General features: G+C 39.5%; 1 protein-coding gene across 4 annotated transcripts in view; it reads left to right on the top strand.

The window, feature by feature from the left end:
• Positions 1 to 25,961, top strand: part of KYAT3 (kynurenine aminotransferase 3) — a 69,627-nt gene that overhangs the window by 27,815 nt on the left and 15,851 nt on the right. For 3 of the 4 annotated variants that reach the window (XM_063625362.1, XM_063625361.1, XM_063625363.1), the window contains 6 exons: positions 6,287 to 6,436; positions 9,130 to 9,216; positions 9,768 to 9,893; positions 9,989 to 10,109; positions 16,187 to 16,263; positions 18,248 to 18,337. In XM_063625362.1, the coding sequence (XP_063481432.1) occupies positions 6,287 to 6,436; positions 9,130 to 9,216; positions 9,768 to 9,893; positions 9,989 to 10,109; positions 16,187 to 16,263; positions 18,248 to 18,337 (651 nt within the window). Of the gene's footprint in view, positions 1 to 6,286; positions 6,437 to 8,214; positions 8,340 to 9,129; positions 9,217 to 9,767; positions 9,894 to 9,988; positions 10,110 to 16,186; positions 16,264 to 18,247; positions 18,338 to 25,961 lie in introns of those variants that run through there. The other variant, XM_063625364.1, reaches the window with a different exon arrangement.

Here is a 25,961-nt window from a genome sequence, read left to right as displayed (position 1 = left end):
CATGCCTATGTCCTGAATGGTATTGCCTAGGTTTTCTTCTAGGGTTTTTATGGCTTTAGGTCTAACATGTAAGTCTTTAATCTATCTTGAATTAATTTTTGTATAAGGTGTAAGGAAGGGATCCAGTTTCAGCTTTCTACATATGGCTAGCCAGTTTTCCCAGCACCATTTATTAAACAGTGAATCCTTTCCCCATTGCTTGTTTTTGTCAGGTTTGTCAAAGATCAGATAGTTGTAGATATGCGGCATTATTTCTGAGGGCTCTGTTCTGTTCCATTGTTCTGTGTCTCTGTTTTGGTACCAGTACCATGCTGTTTTGGTACCAGTACCATGCTGTTTTGGTTACCGTAGCCTTGTAGTATAGTTTGAAGTCAGGTAGCGTGATGCCTCCAGCTTTGTTCTTTTGGCTTAGGATTGACTTGGCGATGCTGGCTGTTTTTTGGTTCCATATGAACTTTAAAGTAGTTTTTTCCAATTCTGTGAAGAAAGTCATTGGTAGCTTGATGGGGATGGCATTGAATCTATAAATTACCTTGGGCAGTATGGCCATTTTCACAATATTGATTCTTCCAACCCATGAGCATGGAATGTTCTTCCATTTGTTTGTATCCTCTTTTATTTCTTTGAGCAGTGGTTTGTAGTTCTCCTTGAAGAGGTCCTTCACGTCCCTTGTAAGTTGGATTCCTAGGTATTTTATTCTCTTTGAAGCAATTGTGAATGGGAGTTCACTCATGATTTGGCTCTCTGTTTGTCTGTGATTGGTATACAAGAATGCTTGTGATTTTTGTACATTGATTTTGTATACTGAGACGTTGCTGAAGTTGCTTATCAGCTTAAGGAGATTTTGGGCTGAGACAATGGGTTTTTCTAGATATACAATCATGTCATCTGCAAACAGGGACAATTTGACTTCCTCTTTTCCTAACTGAATACCCTTTATTTCCTTCTCCTGCCTGATTGCCCTGGCCAGAACTTCCAACACTATGTTGAATAGGAGTGGTGAGAGAGGGCATCCCTGTCTTGTGCCAGTTTTCAAAGGGAATGCTTCCAGTTTTTGCCCATTCAGTATGATATTGGCTGTTGGTTTGTCATAGATAGCTCTTATTATTTTGAGATACGTCCCATGAATACCTAATTTATTGAGAGTTTTTAGCATGAAGGGTTGTTGAATTTTGTCAAAGGCCTTTTCTGCATCTATTGAGATAATCATGTGGTTTTTGTCTTTGGTTCTGTTTATATGCTGGATTACATTTATTGATTTGTGTATGTTGAACCAGCCTTGCATCCCAGGGATGAAGCCCACTTGATCATGGTGGATAAGCTTTTTGATGTGCTGCTGGATTCGGTTTGCCAGTATTTTATTGAGGATTTTTGCATCAATGTTCATCAAGGATATTGGTCTGAAATTCTCTTTTTTGGTTGTGTCTCTGCCAGGCTTTGGTATCAGGATGATGCTGGCCTCATAAAATGAGTTAGGGAGGATTCCCTCTTTTTCTATTGATTGGAATAGTTTCAGAAGGAATGGTACCAGTTCCTCCTTGTACCTCTGGTAGAATTCGGCTGTGAATCCATCAGGTCCTGGACTGTTTTTGGTTGGTAAGTATTGATTATTGCCACAATTTCAGAGCCTGTTATTGGTCTATTCAGAGATTCAACTTCTTCCTGGTTTAGTCTTGGGAGGGTGTATTTGTTGAGGAATTTATCCATTTCTTCTAGATTTTCTAGTTTATTTGTGTAGAGGTGTTTCTAGTATTCTCTGATAGTAGATTGTATTTCTGTGGGATTGGTGGTGATATCCCCTTTATCATTTTTTATTGCATCTATTTGATTCTTCTCTCTTTTCTTCTTTATTAGTCTTGCTAGCAGTCTATCAATTTTGTTGATCTTTTCAAAAAACCAGCTCCTGGATTCATTAATTTTTTGAAGGGTTTTTTATGTCTCTATTTCCTTCAGTTCTGCTCTGATTTTAGTTATTTCTAGCCTTCTGCTAGCTTTTGAATGTGTTTGCTCTTGCTTTTCTAGTTCTTTTAATTGTGATGTTAGGGTGTCAATTTTGGATCTTTCCTGCTTTCTCTTGTGGGCATTTAGTGCTATAAATTTCCCTCTACACACTGCTTTGAATGTGTCCCAGAGATTCTGGTTGTTGTGTCTTTGTTCTCGTTGGTTTCAAAGAACATCTTTATTTCTGCCTTCATTTCGTTATGTACCCAGTAGTCATACAGGAGTAGGTTGTTCAGTTTCCATGTAGTTGAGCGGTTTTGAGTGAGTTTCTTAATCCTGAGTTCTAGTTTGATTGCACTGTGGTCTGAGAGACAGCTTGTTATAATTTCTGTTCTTTTACATTTGCTGAGGAGAGCTTTACTTCCAACTATGTGGTCAATTTTGGAATAGGTGTGGTGTGGTGCTGAAAAAAATGTATATTCTGTTGATGTGGGGTGGAGAGTTCTCTAGATGTCTATTAGGTCCACTTGCTGCAGAGCTGAGTTCAATTCCTGGATATCCTTGTTAACTTTCTGTCTCGTTGATCTGTCTAATGTTGACAGTGGGGTGTTAAAATCTCCCATTATTATTGTGTGGGAGTCTAAGTCTCTTTGTAGGTCACTCAGGACTTGCTTTATGAATCTGGGTGCTCCTGTATTGGGTGCATATATATTTAGGATAGTTAGCTCTTCTTGTTGAATTGATCCCTTTACCATTATGTAATGGCCTTCTTTGTCTCTTTTGATCTTTATTGGCTTAAAGTGTATTTTATCAGAGACTAGGATTGCAACCCCTGCCTTTTTTTGTTTTCCATTTGCTTGATAGATCTTCCTCCATCCCTTTATTTTGAGTCTATGTGTGTCTCTGCACGTGAGATGGGTTTCCTAAATACGGCACACTGATGGGTCTTGAATCCTTATCCAATTTGCCAGTCTGTGTGTTTTAATTGGAGCATTTAGGCCATTTACATTTAAAGTTAATATTGTTATGTGTGAATTTGATCCTGTCATTATGATGTTAGCTGGTTATTTTGCTCGTTAGTTGATGCAGTTTCTTCCTAGCCTCGATGGTCTTTACAATTTGGCATGTTTTTGCAGGGGCTGGTACCGGTTGTTCCTTTCCATGTTTAGTGCTTCCTTCAGGAGCTCTTTTAGGGCAGGCCTGGTGGTGACAAAATCACTCAGCATTTGCTTGTCTGTAAAGTATTTTATTTTTCCTTCACTTATGAAGCTTAGTTTGGCTGGATATGAAATTCTGTGTTGAAAATTCTTTTCTTTAAGAATGTTGAATATTGGCCCCCACTCTCTTCTGGCTTGTAGAGTTTCTGCTGAGAGATCAGCTCTTAGTCTGATGGGCTTCCCTTTGTGGGTAACCCGACCTTTCTCTCTGGCCGTCCTTAACATTTTTTCCTTCATTTCAGCTTTGGTGAATCTGACAATTATGTGTCTTGGAGTTGCTCTTCTCGAGCAGTATCTTTGTGGCATTCTCTGTATTTCCGGAATCTGAATGTTGGCCTGCCTTGCTAGATTGGGGAAGTTCTCCTGCATAATATCTTGCAGAGTGTTTTCCAACTTGGTTCCATTCTCCCTGTCACTTTCAGGTACACCAATCAGACGTAGGTTTGGTTTTTTCACATAATCCCATATTTCTTGGAGGCTTTGTTCGTATCTTTTTATCCTTTTTTCTCTAAACTTCCCTTCTCGCTTCATTTCATTCATTTCATCTTCCATCACTGATACCCTTTCTTCCAGTCGATCGCATTGGCTACTGAGGCTTCTGCTGTCTTCACGTAGTTCTCGAAACTTGGCTTTCAGCTCCATCAGCTCCTTTAAGCACTTCTCTGCATTGGTTATTTTAGTTAAACATTTGTCTAATTTTTTTTCAAAGTTTTTAACTTCTTTGCCATTGGTTTGAATTTCCTCCAAACTACTCCCAGAGTAGTTTGATCATCTGAAGCCTTCTCTCAACTCGTCAAAGTCATTCTCCATCCAGCTTTGTTCCGTTGCTGGTGAGGAACTGCGTTCCTTTGGAGGAGGAGAGGCGCTCTGCTTTTTAGAGTTTCCAGTTTTTCTGCTCTGTTTTCTCCCCATCTTTGTAGTTGTTTCTACTTTTTGTCTTTGATGATGGTGATGTACAGCTGGGTTTTTGGTGTGGGTGTCCTTTCTGTTTGTTAGTTTTCCTTCTAACAGACAGGACCCTCAGCTGCAGGTCTGTTGGAGTTTGCTAGAGGTCCACTCCAGACCTGTTTGGCTGGGTGTCAGCGGCGGTGGCTGCAGAACAGCAGATTTTCGTGAACTGCAAATTCAGCTGTCTGATCACTCCTCTGGAAGTTTTGTCTCAGAGGAGTACCCGGCCAAGTGAGGTGTCAGTCTGTCCCTACTGGGGGGTGCCTCCCAGTTAGGCTGCTCAGGGGTCAGGATCCCACTTTAGGAGGCAGTCTGACCATTCTCAGATCTCCAGCTGTGTGCTGGAAGAACCACTACTCTCTTCAAAGCTGTCAGACAGGGACATTGAAGTCTGCAGAGGTTACTGCTGACTTTTTGTTTGTCTGTGCCCTGCCCCCAGAGGTGGAACCTACAGAGGCAGGCAGGCCTCCTTCAGCTGTGGTGGGCTCCACCCACTTCGAGCTTCCTGGCTGCTTTGTTTACCTAATCAAGCCTGGGTAATGGCAGGCGCCCCTCCCCCAGCCTCACTGCCACCTTGCAGTTTGATCTCAGACTGCTGTGCTAGCAATCAGCGAGACTCCGTGGGCGTAGGACCCTCCGAGCCAGGTGCGGGACACAATCTCCTGCTGTGCCATTTTCCAAGCCCATTGGAAAAGCACAGTATTAGGGTGGGAGTGACCCGATTTTCCAGGTGCCGTCTGTCACCCCTTTCTTTGACTAGGAAAGGGAACTCCCTGACCCCTTGCACTTCCCGAGTGAGGCAATGCCTCGCCCTGCTTTGGCTCGCGCACCGTGCGCTGCACCGACTGTCCTGCACCCAATGTTTGGCACTCGCTAGTGAGATGAACCCAGTACCTCAGATGAAAATGCAGAAATCACCCGTCTTCTGTGTCGCTCATGCTGGGAGTTGTAGACCAGAGCTGTTCCTATTCGGCCATCTTGGCTCCACCCCCGTCTATGTGTTTTTATATTGGTATAAGCACTGAGAGTGGTGTTGCACTATCACGAGGCTGTGGACATTGGTCACCTCGGGGATGGGAGTGAAATAATGTTGAGGAGCGATTGTAATTTTTTACACATCTTTGCCTAGTTTTACTTATTACATGAAGCATAAATTATTTTTGTACTTAAATTTTTAATTTTAAAAGCACAAACACATCATTCTAAGAAATGTATATAGTGTTTATAGTTGCTTTACAGATCTCCTTTTGCTAGAATTTGTTAGACCTGCTATTAAAGTAAAATTCAAAGGAACTCAGTTTATTGCTCCAGAGCCCAAAGTGCTTTCAAACAATGGCACATGACCTGCACTTGCACTCTTACTCTCAAGGGATGGAAAATCAGGATGGAACTTCAAAAGCAAAATGAGGAGGTAGATGCTGGACAGAAAACAACAAGAAATATTGACTTAAATACCAAATAAAACAAGGAGGGGGAAAGGGAAAGGAAGAAAAAAAAGGAAGGAAGGGGAGAGAACCTAGAAGAGAACTTAGGGAGAGCTAATCCAGGAGTCTTCAGACCCCCTACTTGCCTCAGACTGTACCTTCATAATCCCTCCACTTCTCTTATGAAAGTAGTTACCTTGGATAACCACTGCTGTCTTGACTGTCAATGTGAGTAGTGTCTCACTTCCTTCTAACATTTGCTATCACATCAACACTAGTGTTCGTGTCTTCATTGAATTTGTTTTTGTTCTGTCTCCCTAGTCCATTGTTTGGCATAACCATCTCTCCAGCAATCAGGAAGAGCCAAGGAGGGGGTATACAGTTAACGTGGGGTTTTTTTACTTATTTTAACTGGGAAACAAATCCAACTCTTTTCAATATGATTTAATTACTGTCAAAAAATATAAATGATTGATTTTTATTCAAAGCAAATACTTTGAAATTATATAATCCCAAACCCTTTATTTAGTAAGAAGTTTTAATCATTAGCAAGCCTTCATGACGAATAGTGTGGGAATACTCTAAATGTAGGAAATTTTAAAAAATTTATTGCTATTAAAAAATATAAATTTTCTTTGGGTAATTATAAACATCAAATCCAAATTTTAAAAATTCTTACATTTTAGAGTCATATTACCTCAAACAGTAGGTCCCATATGTAAATTCAAGGTTTTGTTCTTATTTTTAATCCAACAGGGCCATCCATCACTTGTGAAAGCTCTGTCCTATCTGTATGAAAAGCTTTATCAAAAGCAAATTGATTCAAATAAAGAAATCCTTGTGACAGTAGGAGCATATGGATCTCTTTTTAACACCACTCAAGCATTAATTGATGAGGGAGATGAAGTAAGTATATTAACATTATCATAATACCTATATTAATCAATTATCATTTGTCCCACCTTTGAATCTTTTGCTTATATTATGCTCTTTTCTCTTTTTATTTTTAATTATGTTTTAAGTATAATGCATGTACAGTAAAGTTCACAAATCTTAAATGTACAGCTGGATAAATTACTGTGTAAATTTCTGTGCAACTACAACCAGACAAAGATATAATACATTTCCAGTACCCAGAAAGCTCCTTTGTTCCTCTTCATAGTCTATATTCTCCCAGAGGTAACTACTCTTCTGTCTTCTATTACCATAGGCTTGTTTTGACTGCTCTTTTACTTAATATGAATATAATTATACAGTGTATACTCTTGGGTCTAGATCCATTCATTTATTTTTGTGTCTGTGAGATTCATCCATTTTGTTGCATGTAATTTATTCTTATTTTTATAGTCTATTTAAATAAGGGCAGATGGAAGGGACTAACACTGCTGGGGAAAAAGAATCTTTTGTTTTCATTGCTAAAATGACCTTTACTCTTAACTTGGTCTACAAGTTTTTGATCAATGTCTTTGTGTGCCTAGTAATTGTATAAGCCATCCCATGTGAGGATGTTTTTGTGTTTGTTTTTGTTTTTTTTTGAGATGGAGTCCCACTTTGTTGCCCAGGCTGGAGTGCAGTGGCGCGATCTTGGCTCACTGCAACCTCCGCCTCACGGGTTCAAGTGATTCTCCTGCCTCAGCCTACTGAGTAGCTGAGATTACAGGCACCCGCCACGAAGCCCAGCTAATTTTTGTATTTTTAGTAGAGATGGGATTTTGCCATGTTGGCCAGTCTGGTCTCGAACTCCTGACCTCAGGTGATCTGCCTGCCTCAGCCTCCCAAAGTGCTGGGATTACAGGCGTGAGCCACCACGCCCAGCTGAGAATGTATTAATATAATAGGAAGGTAAAATGATTTCTGCAATTTAGTACTGTGATGTATGACCAACTTTTGCACCTACCTCAGTCATCTCTACCCGTATTTCCCATTAGCATTCCAATAGCCTTGCTTTAATACTTTTTGCCTCTTTCATTTATTCAGAAAATACTGAGGATTCAATATATGCTAAGCACTGTGAGATAGAAGATATTTTAAAGATAGATTCTATGCAGAAGGTGTTCCCTGTCTAGTAAAGAACACAGACTTGCAAATGGATTCAGAGGAACATTATGGTAGTGACAAAAGGAAGAGGCAATCACCTCTGCTAAGTCTGGAAAGCTCCAGAGAGACTTTGCTTAAGCTGGGACTGAAGAACGAATATTTATCCTGATCTATATTGTTAACTTTCTTTGAACTCTCATAACCCTTTATCATACCACTTTTATGAAAGATGCTGCTATCTGCTTTGTGTTATGTTATTCTTTTACAACTTTGATTCCCTCCACTATGCCAGACAAGATGTTTAAGGAAACATGTTAAGGAAGTTCACAGTTTCATATACATAATCTCCTTTAATCCTATAACATAGTTTTGTCTCATACTTCGATGTTGTTAATCCTTTATTGCTTCTTTCTCTGCACTCTGTTGGGAGTATTGTTAAGGCTTAGCCCTTAGCCTTCTTTTCTCTATTCTTTCTTCCTTCATTAACTTATCTACTATTTTGAAACCACATACATGTCTCTTGCTATCATACTGACCTATTTATTGTTTCTTTATAGCATTTATTACTATCTGAAATTATCCAATGTCCTTATTTGTCTTTCCGTTCATTATAAGCCTCTCTCAGTAGGATATAAATTCCAGGAGAACTTTATAGCTTTACTGCCAGCGCCTAAAATAGTGAGGACTCAATAAATACTCTCAAAAAAAAAAAAAAGAAAGAGAGGAATTGTTCACATCATAAAAGTGAAGAAATCAAGGCGAAGAGTAGCAGGTATATTTCTCCCACTCTACTGCCCTGCCTCTCCAATTTATTTTCCTTTATTGTGCTCTCACTTTGTGTTGAGCTTTATATTTCCCACTAGAGTTACAAAGATAGGTTGTCTTAGTCCCTGAGAACTTCACAGATGAGGCTGAGTATGGCGGCTCAGGCCTGTAATCCCAGCACTTTGGGAGGCCAAGGCAGGCAGATCACCTGAGGTCAGGAGTTCGAGACCAGCCTGGGCAACATGGTGAAACCCCATCTCTACTAAAAATACAAAAAATAACCGTGCTTTTGAGAAGAGAGAAACATCTTTACTCTCAAGATAATGCTTTTAAATTAACACTTTATACCAGGGAACATTACAGTGTTCTCTTTCCACATAGCCTGCTGTCTGTCACTGCTTATACATCACTTATATTCTAGATTTTATTTTCTAATTTGAAATATGAAGAAATGCTTAATCGTTTTGGCTGGAATATCCCTTTGAGAATGTGATAGTCCCATTCTCCAGGTAAATCTACCTATGCATATATGAAATTTTATATGTAATTTCAAATACTCCCACTGCATGCTTATTTATAGATCTCCCTAAGATACCAAGGAGTCCAATTAAGACTACCTGGACAAGTTTGTCTCCAAAGTCTCTTCCCCTCAGATGTTAGCTCCACAAGGGCAAAGCCTGCCTTTTTCACTGCTGTATCCCAACACATAGTACAGTGCCTAGCCCATAGTAGGTACACGGTATTATTAACATGAATAAATGATTGACAGGTTGTGATCTTATTTGCTTTTATTGCAGGTCATACTAATAGTGCCTTTCTATGACTGCTATGAGCCCATGGTGAGAATGGCTGGAGCAACACCTGTTTTTATTCCCCTGCGATCTGTAAGTTTTCAAGTGTGGTTCATATGGCAAAGTTTCAAGACTTAAGAAGTCTTGAAAATACCAATTACTTTGTCATGATAAAGTTTCTACTTTGATTGCATTTGGAGATTTCCCGTATATCTCTATTTGTCTAGTTGTCTTTTTTAAATATTTTCAACATAAGTAATACACTAAGGTGAGTCAGAAAATCTTCAGCTAGCCTTACAATATCAGACATGTTAACCATAGTTATAGCTAGTTCCTGTGAAGGAATATTAACAGCAGTTAATGTTGACAGGGCTTATTTTTCCATTTAACAGGTGTGAGCATAAGACTTAGGTCTTCTTAGGCTCTTAAGCAGAACTACAGCCTAGTTATTTCTGTTTATCTTCTTTGTTAGTCTTTTTCTACTTTTTTTTCTGTTCCTACTCCAGGGAAGCATTTGTTGGTAATTTATTCAGTTTCCTTTGCCATGACTTACTTTGATGTTTTTTTCCTTATTAGGTTATTCGTTTTAAGACAGTAAACATGACTTAATTGAATTAAATTATATCTTCATTCTTCATGCTTAGAAACCTGTTTATGGAAAAAGATGGTCTAGTTCTGACTGGACATTAGATCCTCAAGAACTGGAAAGTAAATTTAATTCCAAAACCAAAGCTATTATACTAAATACTCCACATAACCCACTTGGCAAGGTAAGCAAGTCTCTTATCTCCTTATACAGTCTTCTGACCTATCATTTTCTCACATGTTGAATAATTGGCTGTGCTCTTTCCTTTATTATGTGTAGGTGTATAACAAAGAGGAACTGCAAGTAATTGCTGACCTTTGCATCAAATATGACACACTCTGCATCAGCGATGAGGTTTATGAATGGCTTGTATATTCTGGAAATAAGCACTTAAAAATAGGTACCAACTATAATATAGTCACAAATCTAAATGTGGTTGGGCACATATGGAAGAACTGATTGGAAAGCATCCCAGACCAACTCTAAAATAGTCTTTGTAATGGGTATCTGTCTGTATGAACACTTAAAAAACAGTATTTAAATGAGCAATACTTTAGTGAATTGATGAATAGTTCAAAAGACAAAGAGTAAGAGATTTTGGATCATACTATAAAGCTATGATACCAGAGAAGTAGTTCTTTTGCCCATATATCCCTGGCTTCTTAGCAGAAATCCAGCAATTACTTGGTACATAAGACACAGGGAGCTTTCTTGTACCTGAAGAGGTTCTAGATGGTCTGTGCTAAACAACTTACCAAAATGCCAAGTCAACAGAAAGAAATTACAGGGGTAGTCAGGTATGCTGCTTGGCCCTTGCTTGAGATTCAGCCATTACTACTGGGCTATCTCATGAATGCCATAGCGTCTGCTGGGGTAGTCCAAACCATGTCAACTATAGGATTACAAACTGGGCTGCAACTTTTGGGTCTTCACACCTCCCTTTCCTTTGCCTGGAAACACTTTTCCTCCAAATATCCACCTGGCTGCAAATATCCTTCGCCTCCTTCAGGCTTTTGTCCAATGTCAGTTTTCATGACCATCACATTGAAACTAGTTACACCTCTCCCTCCAGCATTTGCTTTGTCCTTTTTCTGTTTTGTTTTGTTTTTTCCTCTATAGTAAATATCAGAATCTACATATTTTACTTCTAAACCACAGTAATGGAAGGATTTTTTTTGTTCTAGTCTCTTCTGCATCCCCATTTTCCATAGAATCTTGTACATGGTAGAGAATTAGAAAGAAATTGTTGAATAAATGAAGATGAAAGATGAAAAGATTAAGGGAAGGATGACTAAAAAATGTGGCAGAAATAGATAAACTTTAAAATTTAGGCCAGGTACAGTGGCTCATGCCTGTAATCCCAGCACTTTGAGAGGCTAAAGTGGGTGGACTGCTAGAGTCCAGGAGTTCAAAACTGGCCTGGGCAACATGGAGAAACCCCATCGCTACACAGAAATTCAAAAAATCAGCCAGGTATGGTGGTCTGTGCCTGTAGTCACAGCTACTTGGGAGGCTGAGGTGGGAGGATCCCTTGAGCCCAGGCACCACTGGCTCACTGCAGCCTCCATCTCCTGGGCTCAAGTGATCCTCCCACCTCAGCCTCCCAAGTAGCTGGGACTACAAGCACAGACCACCATACCTGGCTAATTTTTTTTAAGAAAAATAAAAATAAGAAATGTAATGCACTTATATATTAAATTGTTGCATTGTTGCATGTGCCATAATTATTCCGATAGTATATTACAAGTTGCTGTAGAGATGGGAAGAGAGAGCAACTGTTTGAGGGGAATAAAAAAGGAGTGGCCAAAAGATAGAGAATTAGCTAAACAGAGAAATAGAAACTAAATTTCTAAAACATAAACTAGCATGTACTTAGACAAGGAGGTATGAAAGATCAAGATACACTTAAGAAAGGTAAATGATTACTGAAATTTTAAAAACAAAGAAGAAGAAAGGTAAATACGTTATTTAATTTTTTTTTGAGACAGAGTCTTGCTCTGTCGCCCAGGATGGAGTGCAGTGGTGTGATCTCAGCTCATTGCAACCTCCACCTCCTGGGTTCCAATGATTCTCCTGCCTCAGGCTCCCAAGTAGCTGGGATTACAGGTGCACGCCACCACACCTGGCTAATTTACTTTTAGTAGAGATGGGGTTTCACCATGTTGGCCAAGCTGGTCTCAAACTCCTGACCTCGTGATCCACCCACCTCGGCCTCCCAAAGTGCTGGGATTACAGGCGTGAGCCACCGTGCCTGGCCTTAATTTTTTTTTTTTTCTAAGAGACAGGGTCTCGCTGTGTCACCCAGGCTGGAGTGCAGTGGCGCAGAACTCACTGTAATCTCAAATTTTGCTTTCAAGCAATCCTTCTGCCTCAGCCCCCCAAGTAGCTATGACTACAAGTCTGCACCCCCTCATCTGGCTAATTTTTAAAAAATTTTTGTAGAGATAGCATCTCACTACGTTGCTTGGACTGTTCTCAATCTCCTAGACTCACAATCCTCCTGCCCTGGCCTCCCAAAGGGCTGTGATTACAGGCATAAGCCATAGGACCTAGCCTCAGTTTGATTTATAAGGGTGGGTTTTAGTAACTGGCATGGATCAGGGTGGAAAACTAGGGTGATTCTAAAGGACTTTGAATATGAGATAAAGAGTATAAACTTTGTTGAGGAGGTCAGTGGTTCTGGAACTTACTTTAGTGGCAGATCACCATGAGATCACAGTGTTCTACATCATGAAATAGTGATATTGTGAATTCCATCCTGAAAGTAATAGCAATTTTCCTAAAAGAAATTCAACAATTAGAAGCCAATATAAAAATCACACTTCTGTTCATACTTGTCCACAACAAAAAGCTATTGAAATAAACACATTTGAGTTTTTCTGATTTCGCCATTAATATGCATTTACTAAATGCTCATCTGTTTCACTATTGGAGCATCCACTATCAGATAAGTGGTAGTATTTGCCAAAGGCTTAAGAAAATTGTGTGGAAGAAAACTTAACATTGATTTTTTAAAATTCTGCACATTAATTTGATCACCAGAGTGCCAGTGAGCTTACTTTGAGAACTATTGCAAAAAGTGTAACAAAACAGGAGAATGGGTTCCATGACTAGATTTTTCTTTACTTACAAAGATGAGAGCCAGCCACAGAGGAGGGTCTTAAGCAAATCAGATAACCTAGCAGTGGAGATGGTACATCGGGGCTATTTAGAAACTATAGAGTATAGCATTTGAAGGTGGGAAGAAAGCAAGCATGATACTAAGATTTCTAGCCTGAACTACTACTCAGCAGTGATGAGGTCTTTAACCAGAGTAAATATGGAGAGGAGCAGATTTGTATGGAAGGGCTGAGCAAAGGGAATTCCTGCTTCTCATGCTTTAAACTTGCTGAGTTTGGGTGTCTGTGGGACATAGAAGAAAAGATATCTGGGGACAAGTGGAATTATAGGCCTGATCGTCAGAATCAAGTTATAATGGGATATATTTTTGGCAGTCATCAAAATGTTGGTGGTAGCTGGACACATGGAAGAGAATGAATTTTCTCAAGGGGAATATATAAACAGAGAAGGCAGCCAGAGATTTTGCAGGGTGTGACACCTTAATACACCAAAATGTTATCATGTGTTAAATTGCATCAGAGTCCACCATTGCCTATCTTGTTGGTGACCTCTGTCTCAAGTAATTTGAACTGTTTCCCAGTGGAAAATCAGATTAACATGAACAATTACTTTCTTGTTGTAATTAACTCAGTGTAGCAATATTCATCCCAAAAGATCACTTTAGATCATCTTGAAGTTTATTGTTTAGATCTACTCATTTTAAGCCCTTCAGGGTAAAGTATAACTGGTAACATTATTTACTAAAGATATGCCACAGTATTTACTAAAGATATGCAAGATATATATTTTGAACTTAGATTTTTTTTATTTGTAACGGCCCATAAAATTTAAATAAGACCAAAAAATGGATACACTATTTCATTATTTAGAAAGTACAATTTGTTTGCATTAAAACTTAGATATTCTATCAAATACAATAGTCTTTGTTACATTAAAGATGCAAAATGTCTGCAAAATGTCTATTACATCAATTTGCAAAGCGCAACAGTAGTTCCTTAATATATGATGTATCCTTTAAAGGAAGTGATAATCTGCATTATACATCGTTTAGATTTTCTCTGGTCAAATAGAAAAGTGGGGCATGTGTCATAGTGTTCTTTTGGAGTATTTTGGAAGACCAGAAATGTCTCGAAAGTAGAAGGGATATAATTATTTATATCAAATTTTAAAGTATTCCTTCTTCAAGTGGACATTCTAACTATTTTTCTCATTTATCTTTTTGGGTTTTGTTACATTCTACAGAGAATAAAATTATAACTTTTCTGATTTATATACTTTTCCTACTGTTTCAAATTTAGCAGGGTAGACTGAAATTACTTATACATTGTTTTGGAAATTTCTGTAGCTGCCTTACATTTTAGTAGGCACTTTACTTGCTTATGAGCAGATTACTTCAAGAAAGCAGAAGCTTAGATTCCCAGAGATGAGCATTTATTTTCCCTTTGTGTGTACCAACACTCTAAGAACAATACAAGAGCCCCCACTTGTGCTTCTGAAAAACAAGTGGAAAAACTTATGGGTTGCATGGAAAGAACTTCACAACTAAATTACTTGAGGAATCCAAAAAGCAGTATTGTGGGTGACATTGTCAGAAGAGTGACAGAATGGTAATTTACCAGTTATTACCAATGTCTAGCAAAATTTACAAACTCTTGCATTTTACACCTCCAGACCTTTGTTACCTGCATTCTCTTAGCCCAAAATATCTTCATTCCCCTTCTCTGCCTGGCTACGGCCTATGTCGTCTTCTGTGTCTCAGCTTAAGAATTACTGGCTGCAAAAAGCCACCCTCAACACCCTCTTCTATTCTTGCGTCACCCTCCATGCCTCCTGCTATTACAGCATTTATCACACTGTATTACAATTTTCATTGTATGTGTCTCATGCCCCCACTACACATTAAATTTTTTGAAGAATTGCATCTTATTCATTTTTGTTTCCTCTAGACCTTAGTCCCTAGCACCTGGTGGTTGCTAATGAATATTTGTTTTTTTTTGTTTGTTTTTTGTTTTAAACAATCAGTTTTTTTTAATAGTTGATGCAAGCACTTTATGGTAGACAGAAAAGGATAAAGTAAAAAAGATAGCTCGTTTTCTTTGCTGCTGCCAAGTGTCCAGCTCTTCTCCCTGGAAATGCTAATGAATATTTGATGTATGAGTGAATCAATGTCTTTATTAAAGATGTTAATCAACTTGAAAACCATTATACAGCCAATTCACATTATTCTTGAGTTCTGTATTTGCAAATTTGCCTACTTCCTAAAATATATGTGTAACCCCAAAATCAATAAAGGGGAAATTTGAGTCACCCTACACACATTCCCAGTTGAGGTCAAACAAGGCAACACTCTGCTTCTGTTTCAATTCACACTATAAGCAATTGTTCTCTATACAGTGATTTTGCTGTTTAAAATGGCCCCCAGCCTAGTGCTGAAGTGCTGTTTAGTATTCCTAAGTGCAAGAAGGCTGTGATGTTCCTTACAGAGAAAATATGTGTGTTTGATAAGCTTCATTCAGGCACAATGGCCATGAGGATATTAAAGAGTGATAGCTAAAAAGTACAGGGCTTCTTTTGGGATGAAAAAAGTGTTCTGAAATTGGTTATGGTGATAGTTGCACAGGTCTGTAGATATACTAAAAAATCACTGAATGGCATACTTTAAATTGGTGAATTTGTGGGATTTATATCCCAATAAGGTTGTTAGCAAAACACACGCACATACACACATACACACACACACGCACACACACGCACACATGTGCACACATGATTACTGGGTCCCACTCCCAGAGTTTCTGATTCAGTAGGTCTGGGATGAGGCCCAGTGATTTGCCTTTCTTACAAGTTGCCCAGTGATGCTGATATTGCTAGTGTGAGATCACATTTTAAGAGCCATTGCTCTAGGAAGCCTGGAGAAATACACTCAGAAAATAGGCAAAATAAAGGGGCCTAAACAATAATCAGGATCACAACCTAAGCCCTGCCACTGGCCTATTATATTGAACCTGCAGCCACTGCTAACACTGAACACTGAATGCTACAGCTCCTGTGACAGCTGCCACTTAAGGCAGTCTGGAACACTGCCTGCTGGTACCCCTGACACTCCTGCCCCAGAACTAATTTTAAAATTATGAAATCTATTTATATATTATTTTGGTGCAACATTACAGTGTTGTAATCTTTTCATCTGTGTTTTGCATTAAAGTTACATTATCTAAAAAAACTAGAAATAACTATACTGGCTAAACTATAATACAGTTATTTTCATTGAATTTATGTATCTTTGTTATGTTTTTAGATTATACTAAATGTGATTAATTGGAAAACAATATTTACCCTTTTTTCTCCTCTGTTTAGCTACTTTTCCAGGTATGTGGGAGAGAACAATAACAATAGGCAGTGCTGGAAAGACTTTCAGTGTAACTGGCTGGAAGGTAAGATGAGTAAGAATTTAATTGCTTAAAAATAGGCCTGTATATTATTTATTTTTTGTTGAGTGTTTTGTGTTTTAAATGCTGGCCAGGCATGGTGGCTCATGCATTTAATCCCAGCACTTTGGGAGGCTAAGGCAGGAGGATCACTTAAGGCCAGGAGTTCAAGACCAGCCTTGACTACATGGTGAGACCCTGTCTCTACAAATACATTTTTAAAAAATTAGCCAGGCAGAGTGGTGCATACCTGCAGTCCCAGCAACTTGGGAGGCTGATATGGGAGGATCACTTGAGCTCAGAAAGTTGAGGCTGCTGTGAGCTGCACTCCAGCCATTTGGAGGCAGAACTAGACCATCTTTAAAAAAAAAATGAAATAAGTAAACAGATAAATGAATAATTGCATACATACTCAGTTTATATAGATTTTTATACCTGGTGATCTTTGCTTATCTCTTGACTTATTTGGCTTTCATGTTGAGTTTTATCCTTTTTGAGACCTAATTATTTCTTTAACAGTAAGAAAAATTAGGTCATTTTCCCTTTTATAAGTGATCGACTAATGACACCTTTTTCTTTGCAAAATAGTGTTCAGATTGCTGCATATTAATGTAAAAGGAGAAAAAGTAATAGTAGCTAATATTTTGGCAGGTTCTAAATATATACCAGGTTCTAAATGTTTTACATATACTAGTTTGTTTCGTTCTCATAACCACGCTATAAGGTGGATATGATTAGTATCCTCATTTTACAGATGACAAAGCTAAAACACAGAGAAGTTAAATGACTTGCCTGAGATTACCCCGCTAATAAATTCAAGCCAGTATGGGAAGTCTGGCTCCAGAATTCATGCACTTAACCACTGTATTATTTATTACAATAATTTATCCAGTTAAAACCCAATTCTCTTCCAGCCTCACCTCTCCTGAACATGGGTAAGAAGCAGGGAGCATCGGCCGGACGTGGTAGCGCATGCCTGTAATCCCAGCACTTCGGGAGGCCGAGGCGGGTAGATCACCTGAGGTCAGGAGTTCTCGACCAGCCTAACATGGTGGAACCCCATCTCTACTAAATACAAAAAAATTAGCTGGGTGTGGTGGCACATGCCTGTAATCCCAGCTACTTGGGAGGCTGAGACAGGAGAATCACCTGTACCTGGGAGGTGGAGGTTGAGTGAGCCGAGATCCGGCCATTGCACTCTAGTCTGGGCAACAAGAGCAAAACTCCATCTCAAAAAAAAAAAAGAAGAAGAAGAAGGAGGGAGCATCAAAACAAAAATTAGGCCTGGAGAATCAAGTCTATATGTTTTAATTATGAGTCCCTTAGGCCCTCTTTCAGAGTTACTTTAATCTGTAATTCAAACAAGCTTTGTTACCAGTTTTTAATCTTCCAGAATATCAGAAGTAGCAAATTAGAGGAAAGGAAAAGGCTAATAATGATTGCAGGCTGTTTACCTTCAGAAAGGCAGAGCTTAGTGATGAAAGCAGAGTTTAATGATTCCATTTGGAAGCTGTTCCTTGAAAAGGACACCATTGAAATGATTCTAAGTACTAATACTGTACTACTTTCATAGTGTGAACTTTTTTTTTTTTTTTTGAGATGGAGTCTCACTCTGTTGCCCAGGCTGGAGTGCAGTGGTGTGATCTCAGCTCACTGCAACCTCTGCCTCCTGGGTTGAGGTGATTCTCCTGCCTCAGCTTCCCAAGTAGCTGGGATTACATGTGCCCACCACCGTGCCCAGTTAATTTTTTTATATTTTTAGTAGAGACAGCATTTCACCATGTTGACCAGGCTGGTCTTCAACTCCAAACCTCAAGTGATCCACCCACCTCGGCTTCCCAAAGTGCTGGGATTACAGGTGTGAGTCACCATACCCAGCCAACATTTTAGGATTGTATATATTTAACAATTGCACTAAGTTTAAACTGCTGTCTCAGATTTGTTATATACAATTAGATTTTCTGAAGTCTTTTATCTTTTCCTTTCCCAGCTTGGCTGGTCCATTGGTCCAAATCATTTGATAAAACATTTACAGACAGTTCAACAAAACACGATTTATACTTGTGCAACTCCTTTACAGGTAAGTGTTATAGTAACTCAGGGTAGAAGCATGGTCTTTTGGTGAAGGTATTACTTTTATATTGCATATTTGTTTTTTTTTTTTTTTTTTTTAAGTTTTTTTTTTTTTTTTTTTATCATACTTTAGGGTTTTAGGGTACATGTGCACATTGTGCAGGTTTGTTACATATGTATCCATGTGCCATGTTGATTTCCTGCACCCATTAACTCGTCATTTAGCATTAGGTGTATCTCCTAATGCTGTCCCTCCCCCCTCCCCCCATCCCACAACAGTCCCCGGAGTGTGATGTTCCCCTTCCTGTGTCCATGAGTTCTCATTGTTCAATTCCCACCTATGAGTGAGAACATGCGGTGTTTGGTTTTTTGTCCTTGCGATAGTTTACTGAGAATGATGTTTTCCAGTTTCATCCATGTCCCTACGAAGGACGTGAACTCATCATTTTTTATGGCTGCATAGTATTCCATGGTGTATATGTGCCACATTTTCTTAATCCAGTCTATCGTTGTTGGACATTTGGGTTGGTTCCAACTCTTTGCTATTGTGAATAGTGCCGCAATAAACATACATGTGCATGTGTCTTTATAGCAGCATGATTTATAGTCCTTTGGGTATATACCCAGTAATGGGATGGCTGGGTCAAATGGTATTTCTAGTTCGAGATCCCTGAGGAATCGCCACACTGACTTCCACAATGGTTGAACTAGTTTACAGTCCCACCAACAGTGTAAAAGTGTTCCTATTTCTCCATATCCTCTCCAGCACCTGTTGTTTCCTGATTTTTTAATGATGGCCATTCTAACTGGTGTGAGATGGTATCTCACTGTGGTTTTGATTTGCATTTCTCTGATGGCCAGTGATGATGAGCATTTCTTCATGTGTTTTTTGGCTGCATAAATGTCTTCTTTTGAGAAGTGTCTGTTCATGTCCTCTGCCCACTTTTTGATGGGGTTGTTTGTTTTTTTCTTGTAAATTTGTTTGAGTTCATTGTAGATTCTGGATATTAGCCCTTTGTCAGATGAGTAGGTTGCAAAAATTTTCTCCCATTGTGTAGGTTGCCTGTGCACTCTGATGATAGTTTCTTTTGCTGTGCAGAAGCTCTTTAGTTTAATGAGATCCCATTTGTCGATTTTGGCTTTTGTTGCCATTGCTTTTGGTGTTTTAGACATGAAGTCCTTGCCCACGCCTATGTCCTGAATGGTATTGCCTAGGTTTTCTTGTAGGATTTTAATGGTTTTAGGTCTAACATATAAGTCTTTAATCCATCTTCAATTAATTTTTGTATAAGGTGTAAGGAAGGGATCCAGTTGCAGCTTTCTACATATGGCTAGCCAGTTTTCCCAGCACCATTTATTAAATAGGGAATCCTTTCCCCATTTCTTGTTTTTGTCAGGTTTGTCAAAGATCAGATAGTTGTAGCTATGCGGCATCATTTCTGAGGGCTCTGTTCTGTTCCATTGATCTATGTCTCTGTTGTGGTACCAGTACCATGCTGTTTTGGCTACTGTAGCCTTGTAGTATAGTTTAAAGTCAGGTAGCGTGATGCCTCCAGCTTTGTTCTTTTCGCTTAGGATTGACTTGGCGATGCAGGCTCTTTTTTGGTTCCATATGAACTTTAAAGTAGTTTTTTCCAATTCTGTGAAGAAAGTCACTGGTAGCTTGATGGGGATGGCATTGAATCTATAAATTACCTTGGGCAGTATGGCCATTTTCACGATATTGATTCTTCCAACCCATGAGCATGGAATGTTCTTCCATTTGTTTGTATCCTCTTTTTTTCATTGAGCAGTGGTTTGTAGTTCTCCTTGAAGAGGTCCTTCACATCCCTTGTAAGTTGGATTCCTAGGTATTTTATTCTCTTTGAAGCAATTGTGAATGGGAGTTCACTCATGATTTGGCTCTCTGTTTGTCTGTTATTGGTGTACAAGAATGCTTGTGATTTTTGTACATTAATTTTGTATCCTGAGACTTTGCTGAAGTTGCTAATCAGCTTAAGGAGATTTTGGGCTGAGACAATGGGGTTTTCTAGATATACAATCATATAATCTGCAAACAGGGACAATTTGACTTCCTCTTTTCCTAATTGAATACCCTTTATTTCCTTCTCCTGCCTGATTGCTCTGGCCAGAACTTCCAGCACTATGTTGAATAGGAGCGGTGAGAGAGGGCATCCCTGCCTTGTGCCAGTTTTCAGAGGGAATGCTTCCAGTTTTTGCCCATTCAGTATGATATTGGCTGTGGGTTTGTCGTAGATAGCTCTTATTATTTTGAGATACGTCCCATCAATACCTAATTTATTGAGAGTTTTTAGCATGAAGGGTTGTTGAATTTTGTCAAAGGCCTTTTCTGCATCTATTGAGATAATCATGTGGTTTTTGTCTTTGGTTCTGTTTATATGCTGGATTACATTTATTGATTTGTGTATGTTGAACCAGCCTTGCATCCCAGGGATGAAGCCCACTTGATCATGGTGGATAAGCTTTTTGATGTGCTGCTGGATTCGGTTTGCCAGTATTTTATTGAGGATTTTTGCATCAATGTTCATCAAGGATATTGGTCTGAAATTCTCTTTTTTGGTTGTGTCTCTGCCAGGCTTTGGTATCAGGATGATGCTGGCCTCATAAAATGAGTTAGGGAGGATTCCCTCTTTTTCTATCGATTGGAATAGTTTCAGAAGGAATGGTACCAGTTCCTCCTTGTACCTCTGGTAGAATTCAGCTGTGAATCCATCAGGTCCTGGACTCTTTTTGGTTGGTAAGCTATTGATTATTGCCACAATTTCAGAACCTGTTATTGGTCTATTCAGAGATTCAACTTCTTCCTGGTTTAGTCTTGGGAGGGTGTATTTGTCGAGGAATTTATCCATTTCTTCTAGATTTTCTAGTTTATTTGCGTAGAGGTGTTTGTAGTATTCTCTGATGGTAGATTGTATTTCTGTGGGATTGGTGGTGATATCCCCTTTTTCGTTTTTTATTGCATCTATTTGTTTCTTCTCTCTTTTCTTCTTTATTAGTCTTGCCAGCGGTCTATCAATTTTGTTGATCTTTTCAAAAAACCAGCTCCTGGATTCATTAATTTTTTGAAGGGTTTTTTGTGTCTCTATTTCCTTCAGTTCTGCTCTGATTTTAGTTATTTCTAGCCTTCTGCTAGCTTCTGAATGTGTTTGCTCTTGCTTTTCTAGTTCTTTTAATTGTGATGTTAGGGTGTCAATTTTGGATCTTTCCTGCTTTCTCTTGTGGGCATTTAGTGCTATAAATTTCCCTCTACACACTGCTTTGAATGTGTCCCAGAGATTCTGGTATGTTGTGTCTTTGTTCTCATTGGTTTCAAAGAACATCTTTATTTCTGCCTTCATTTCATTATGAACCCAATAGTCATTCAGGAGCAGGTTGTTCAGTTTCCATGTAGTTGAGCGGTTTTGAGTGAGTTTCTTAATCCTGAGTTCTAGTTTGATTGCACTGTGGTCTGAGAGACAGTTTGTTATAATTTCTGTTCTTTTACATTTGCTGAGGAGAGCTTTACTTCCAACTATGTGGTCAATTTTGGAATAGGTGTGGTGTGGTGCTGAAAAAAATGTATATTCTGTTGACTTGGGGTGGAGAGTTCTGTAGATGTCTATTAGGTCCACTTTATGTAGAGCTGAGTTCAATTCCTGGATATCCTTGTTAACTTTCTGTCTCGTTGATCTGTCTAATGCTGACAGTGGGGTGTTAAAATCTCCCATTATTATTGTATGGGAGTTTAAGTCCCTTTGTAGGTCACTGAGGACTTGCTTTATGAATCTGGGTGCTCCTGTGTTGGGTGCATATATATTTAGGATAGTTAGCTCTTCTTGTTGAATTGATCCCTTTACCATTATTTAATGGCCTTCTTTGTCTCTTTTGATCTTTGTTGGTTTAAAGTCTATTTTATCAGAGACTAGGATTGCAACCCCTGCCTTTTTTTGTTTTCCAGTTGCTTGATAGATCTTCCTCCATCCCTTTATTTTGAGTCTATGTGTGTCTCTGCACGTGAGATGGGTTTCCTGAATACAGCACACTGATGGGTCCTGACTCCTTATCCAGTTTGCCAGTCTGTGTCTTTTGATTGGAGCATTTAGCCCATTTACATTTAACGTTAATATTGTTATGTGTGAATCTGATCCTGTCATTATGATGTTAGTTGGTTATTTTGCTCATTAGATGCTATAGTTTCTTCCTAGCCTCGATGGTCTTTACAGTTTGGCATGTTTTTGCAGTGGCTGGTACCGGTTGTTCCTTTCCATGTTTAGTGCTTCCTTCAGGAGCTCTTTTAGGGCAGGCCTGGTGGTGACAAAATCACTCAGCGTTTGCTTGTCTGTAAAGTATTTTATTTCTCCTTCACTTATGAAGCTTAGTTTGGCAGGATAGGAAATTCTGGGTTGAAAATTCTTTTCTTTAAGAATGTTGAATATCGGTCCCCACTCTCTTCTGGCTTGTAGAGTTTCTGCTGAGAGATCAGCTGTTAGTCTGATGGGCTTCCCTTTGTGGGTAACCCGACCTTTCTCTCTGGCTGCCCTTAACATTTTTTCCTTCATTTCAACTTTGGTGAATCTGACAATTATGTGTCTTGGAGTTGCCCTTCTCGAGGAGTATCTTTGTGGCGTTCTCTGTATTTCCTGAATCTGAATGCTGGCCTGCCTTGCTAGATTGGGGAAGTTCTCCTGGATAATATCTTGCAGAGTGTTTTCCAACTTGGTTCCATTCTCCCCATCATTTTCAGGTACACCAATCAGACGTAGGTTTGGTCTTTTCACATAGTCCCAAATTTCTTGGAGGCTTTGTTCATTTCTTTTTATTCTTTTTTCTCTAAACTTTCCTTCTCTCTTCATTTCATTCATTTCATCTTCCATCAGCGATACCCTTTCTTCCAGTTGATCGCATCTGCTACTGAGGCTTCTGCAATCTTCGCGTAGTTCTCGAAACTTGACTTTCAGCTCCATCAGCTCCTTTAAGCCCTTCTCTCCATTGGTTATTCTAGTTATCCAGTCTTCTAAGTTTTTTTCAAAGTTTTTAACTTTTTTGCTATTGTTTTGAATTTCCTCTCGTAGCTCAGAGTAGTTTGATCGTCTGAAGCCTTCTTCTCTCAACTCATCAAAGTCATCCTCCATCCAGCTTTGTTCCATTGCTGGTGAGGAACTGCATTCCTTTGGAGGAGGAGAGGTGCTCTGTTTTTTAGAGTTTCCAGTTTTTTTGGTCTGTTTTTTCCCCATCTTTGTGGTTTTATCTACTTTTTGTTTTTGATGATGGTGATGTACAGATGGATTTTTGGTGTGGATGTCCTTTCTGTTTGTTAGTTTTCCTTCTACCAGATAGGACCCTCAGCTGCAGGTCTGTTGGAGTTTACTAGAGGTCCACTCCAGACCCTGTTTGGCTGGGTGTCAGCAGCGGTGGCTGCAGAACAGCGGATTTTCGTGAGACCACAAATTCAGCTGTCTGATAGTTCCTCTGAAAGTTTTGTCTCAGAGGAGTACCCAGTTGAATGAGGTGTCAGTCTGTCCCTACTGGGGGGGTGCCTCCCAGTTAGGCTGCTCAGGGGTGAGGGACCCACTTTAGGAGGCAGTCTGTCCGTTCTCAGATCTCCAGCTGCGTGCTGGGAGAACCACTACTCTCTTCAAAGCTGTCAGTCAGACAGGGACATTTAAGTCTGTGGAGGTTCTTGCTGGGTTTTTGTTTGTCTGTGTCCTGCCCCCAGAGGTGGAGCCTACAGAGTCAGGCAGGCCTCCTTGAGCTGTGGTGGGCTCCACCCAGTTCGAGCTTCCTGGCTGCTTTGTTTACCTAAGCAAGCCTGGGCAATGGCGGGCGCCCCTCCCCCAGCCTCGCTTCCGCCTTGCAGCGTGATCTCAGACTGCTGTGCTAGCAATCAGCAAGACTCCGTGGGCTTAGGACCCTCCGAGTCAGGTGCGGGACACAATCTCCTAGTGTGCCGTTTTCCAGGCCCGTTGGAAAAGCGCAGTATTAGGATGGGACTGACCCGATATTCCAGGTGCCGTCTGTTTCCCTTTTCTTTGACTAGGAAAGGGAACTCCCTGACCCCTTGCGCTTCCCGAGTGAGGCAATGCCTTGCCCTGCTTCGGCTCGCGCACAGTGCGCTTCACCGACTGTCCTGCGCCCACTGTTAGGCACTCCCTAGTGAGATGAAACCGGTACCTCAAGCAGAAATGCAGAAATCACCAGTCTTCTGTGTCGCTGGGGCTGGGAGCTGGAGACCGGAGCTGTTCCTATTCCGCCATCTTGGCTCCACCTATATTGCATATTTGAATTGACTTAATTTTCTTGCTATCCTTCTGTTGCAGGGCCTTCTAATATAATTTGGAATTTGGGGAGCAGATACATATTCACTGTTTTCAAGGATGGTTTGGGTTTTTTTTAAACACAATTATAGCTGTGTTAAACATGGCTGGCAGGAATCTAAAGTGCTACAAATTCTGTGAAGGACAATGGCAACACCAAACAAAATTACATATGTGTTTGCCCTATGAAAGCAATCCATCTTCTAAGAATTTACCCTAAAGTTGTGTTTTAGTCCATTCTTGCACTTAGGTAAAGAAATACCTGAGACTTAGTAATTTATAAAGAAAAGAGGTTTACTTGGCTCACGGTTCTACAGGCTGTACAGAAAGTATAGTGGCTTCTGCTTCTGGAGAGGCCTCAGAAAACTTACAATAATGGTGCAAGGCAAAGAGGAAGTAAGTATGTCTTACATGGCTGGAGCAGGAGGGAGAGAAGTGGGGAGGTGCAACACACTTTTAAACAACCATATCTCACAATAACTCACTATCATGAGAACAGCATCAAGGGGATGGTGCTAAACCATTCATGAGAAACTACTCCCATGATCCAGTCACCTCCCACCAGGCCCTACCTCCAACATTGAGGATTACAACTGGACACTAGATTTGGATGAAGACACAGATCCAAACCATATCAAGCTATCTGCACATTTAAGAAGTTATGTACTTACCTGGCTATTCACTGCAGATGATTGAGGATAATCCATTATCATCTACAGACAATTGATTACATAAACCATGATCTATCCAAACATTGAAACGTTATATGACCATATTAAGTTTCCTACTGGTGCTATAACAAATTACCACAAACTTAGTGACTTAACACAACACAAATTTATTATCCTACAGTTCTTCAGCTCAGAAGTCCGAAATGGGTCTTAAAGGGCTAAAATCAAGGTGCTGGCATTGCTGTGTTCCTTCTGAAGGCTCTAGGAGAGTCTATCCTCTGCTTCCGTCAACACATTTCCTGTGGCTTCAACCCTCCTGCATCCCTTTTTCCCTTATAAGCACATTTGAGGTAACATTGGGCCCAGTGGATAATCTGTCCAATTAATTAAGGATAATCTCCTTAATTTCAATCACATCTGCAAAGTTCCTTTCACCATGCAAGGTAACATATTTACAAATTCTGGGTTTTAAGACCTAGATGTCGTTGGGACCCATTACTCTGTCTAGTGGCTGCTGAAAAGAAAAGAAACAAGAAAGAAAATAGGGAAATACTATAATTACTGTACTGAGACAAAAAAGATTTCTAGAATACATCATAAAGTAAAAAAACTATTTAAATATTATTTAATATTTAATATTTTTAAT

The sequence above is a fragment of the Symphalangus syndactylus genome, chromosome 12 (assembly GCF_028878055.3).
Source record: "Symphalangus syndactylus isolate Jambi chromosome 12, NHGRI_mSymSyn1-v2.1_pri, whole genome shotgun sequence".
In the NCBI taxonomy this organism is placed as follows: domain Eukaryota; kingdom Metazoa; phylum Chordata; class Mammalia; order Primates; family Hylobatidae; genus Symphalangus; species Symphalangus syndactylus.
Note: the sequence above shows the minus strand (reverse complement) of the source record. Positions and strands in the feature narration are given on the sequence as shown.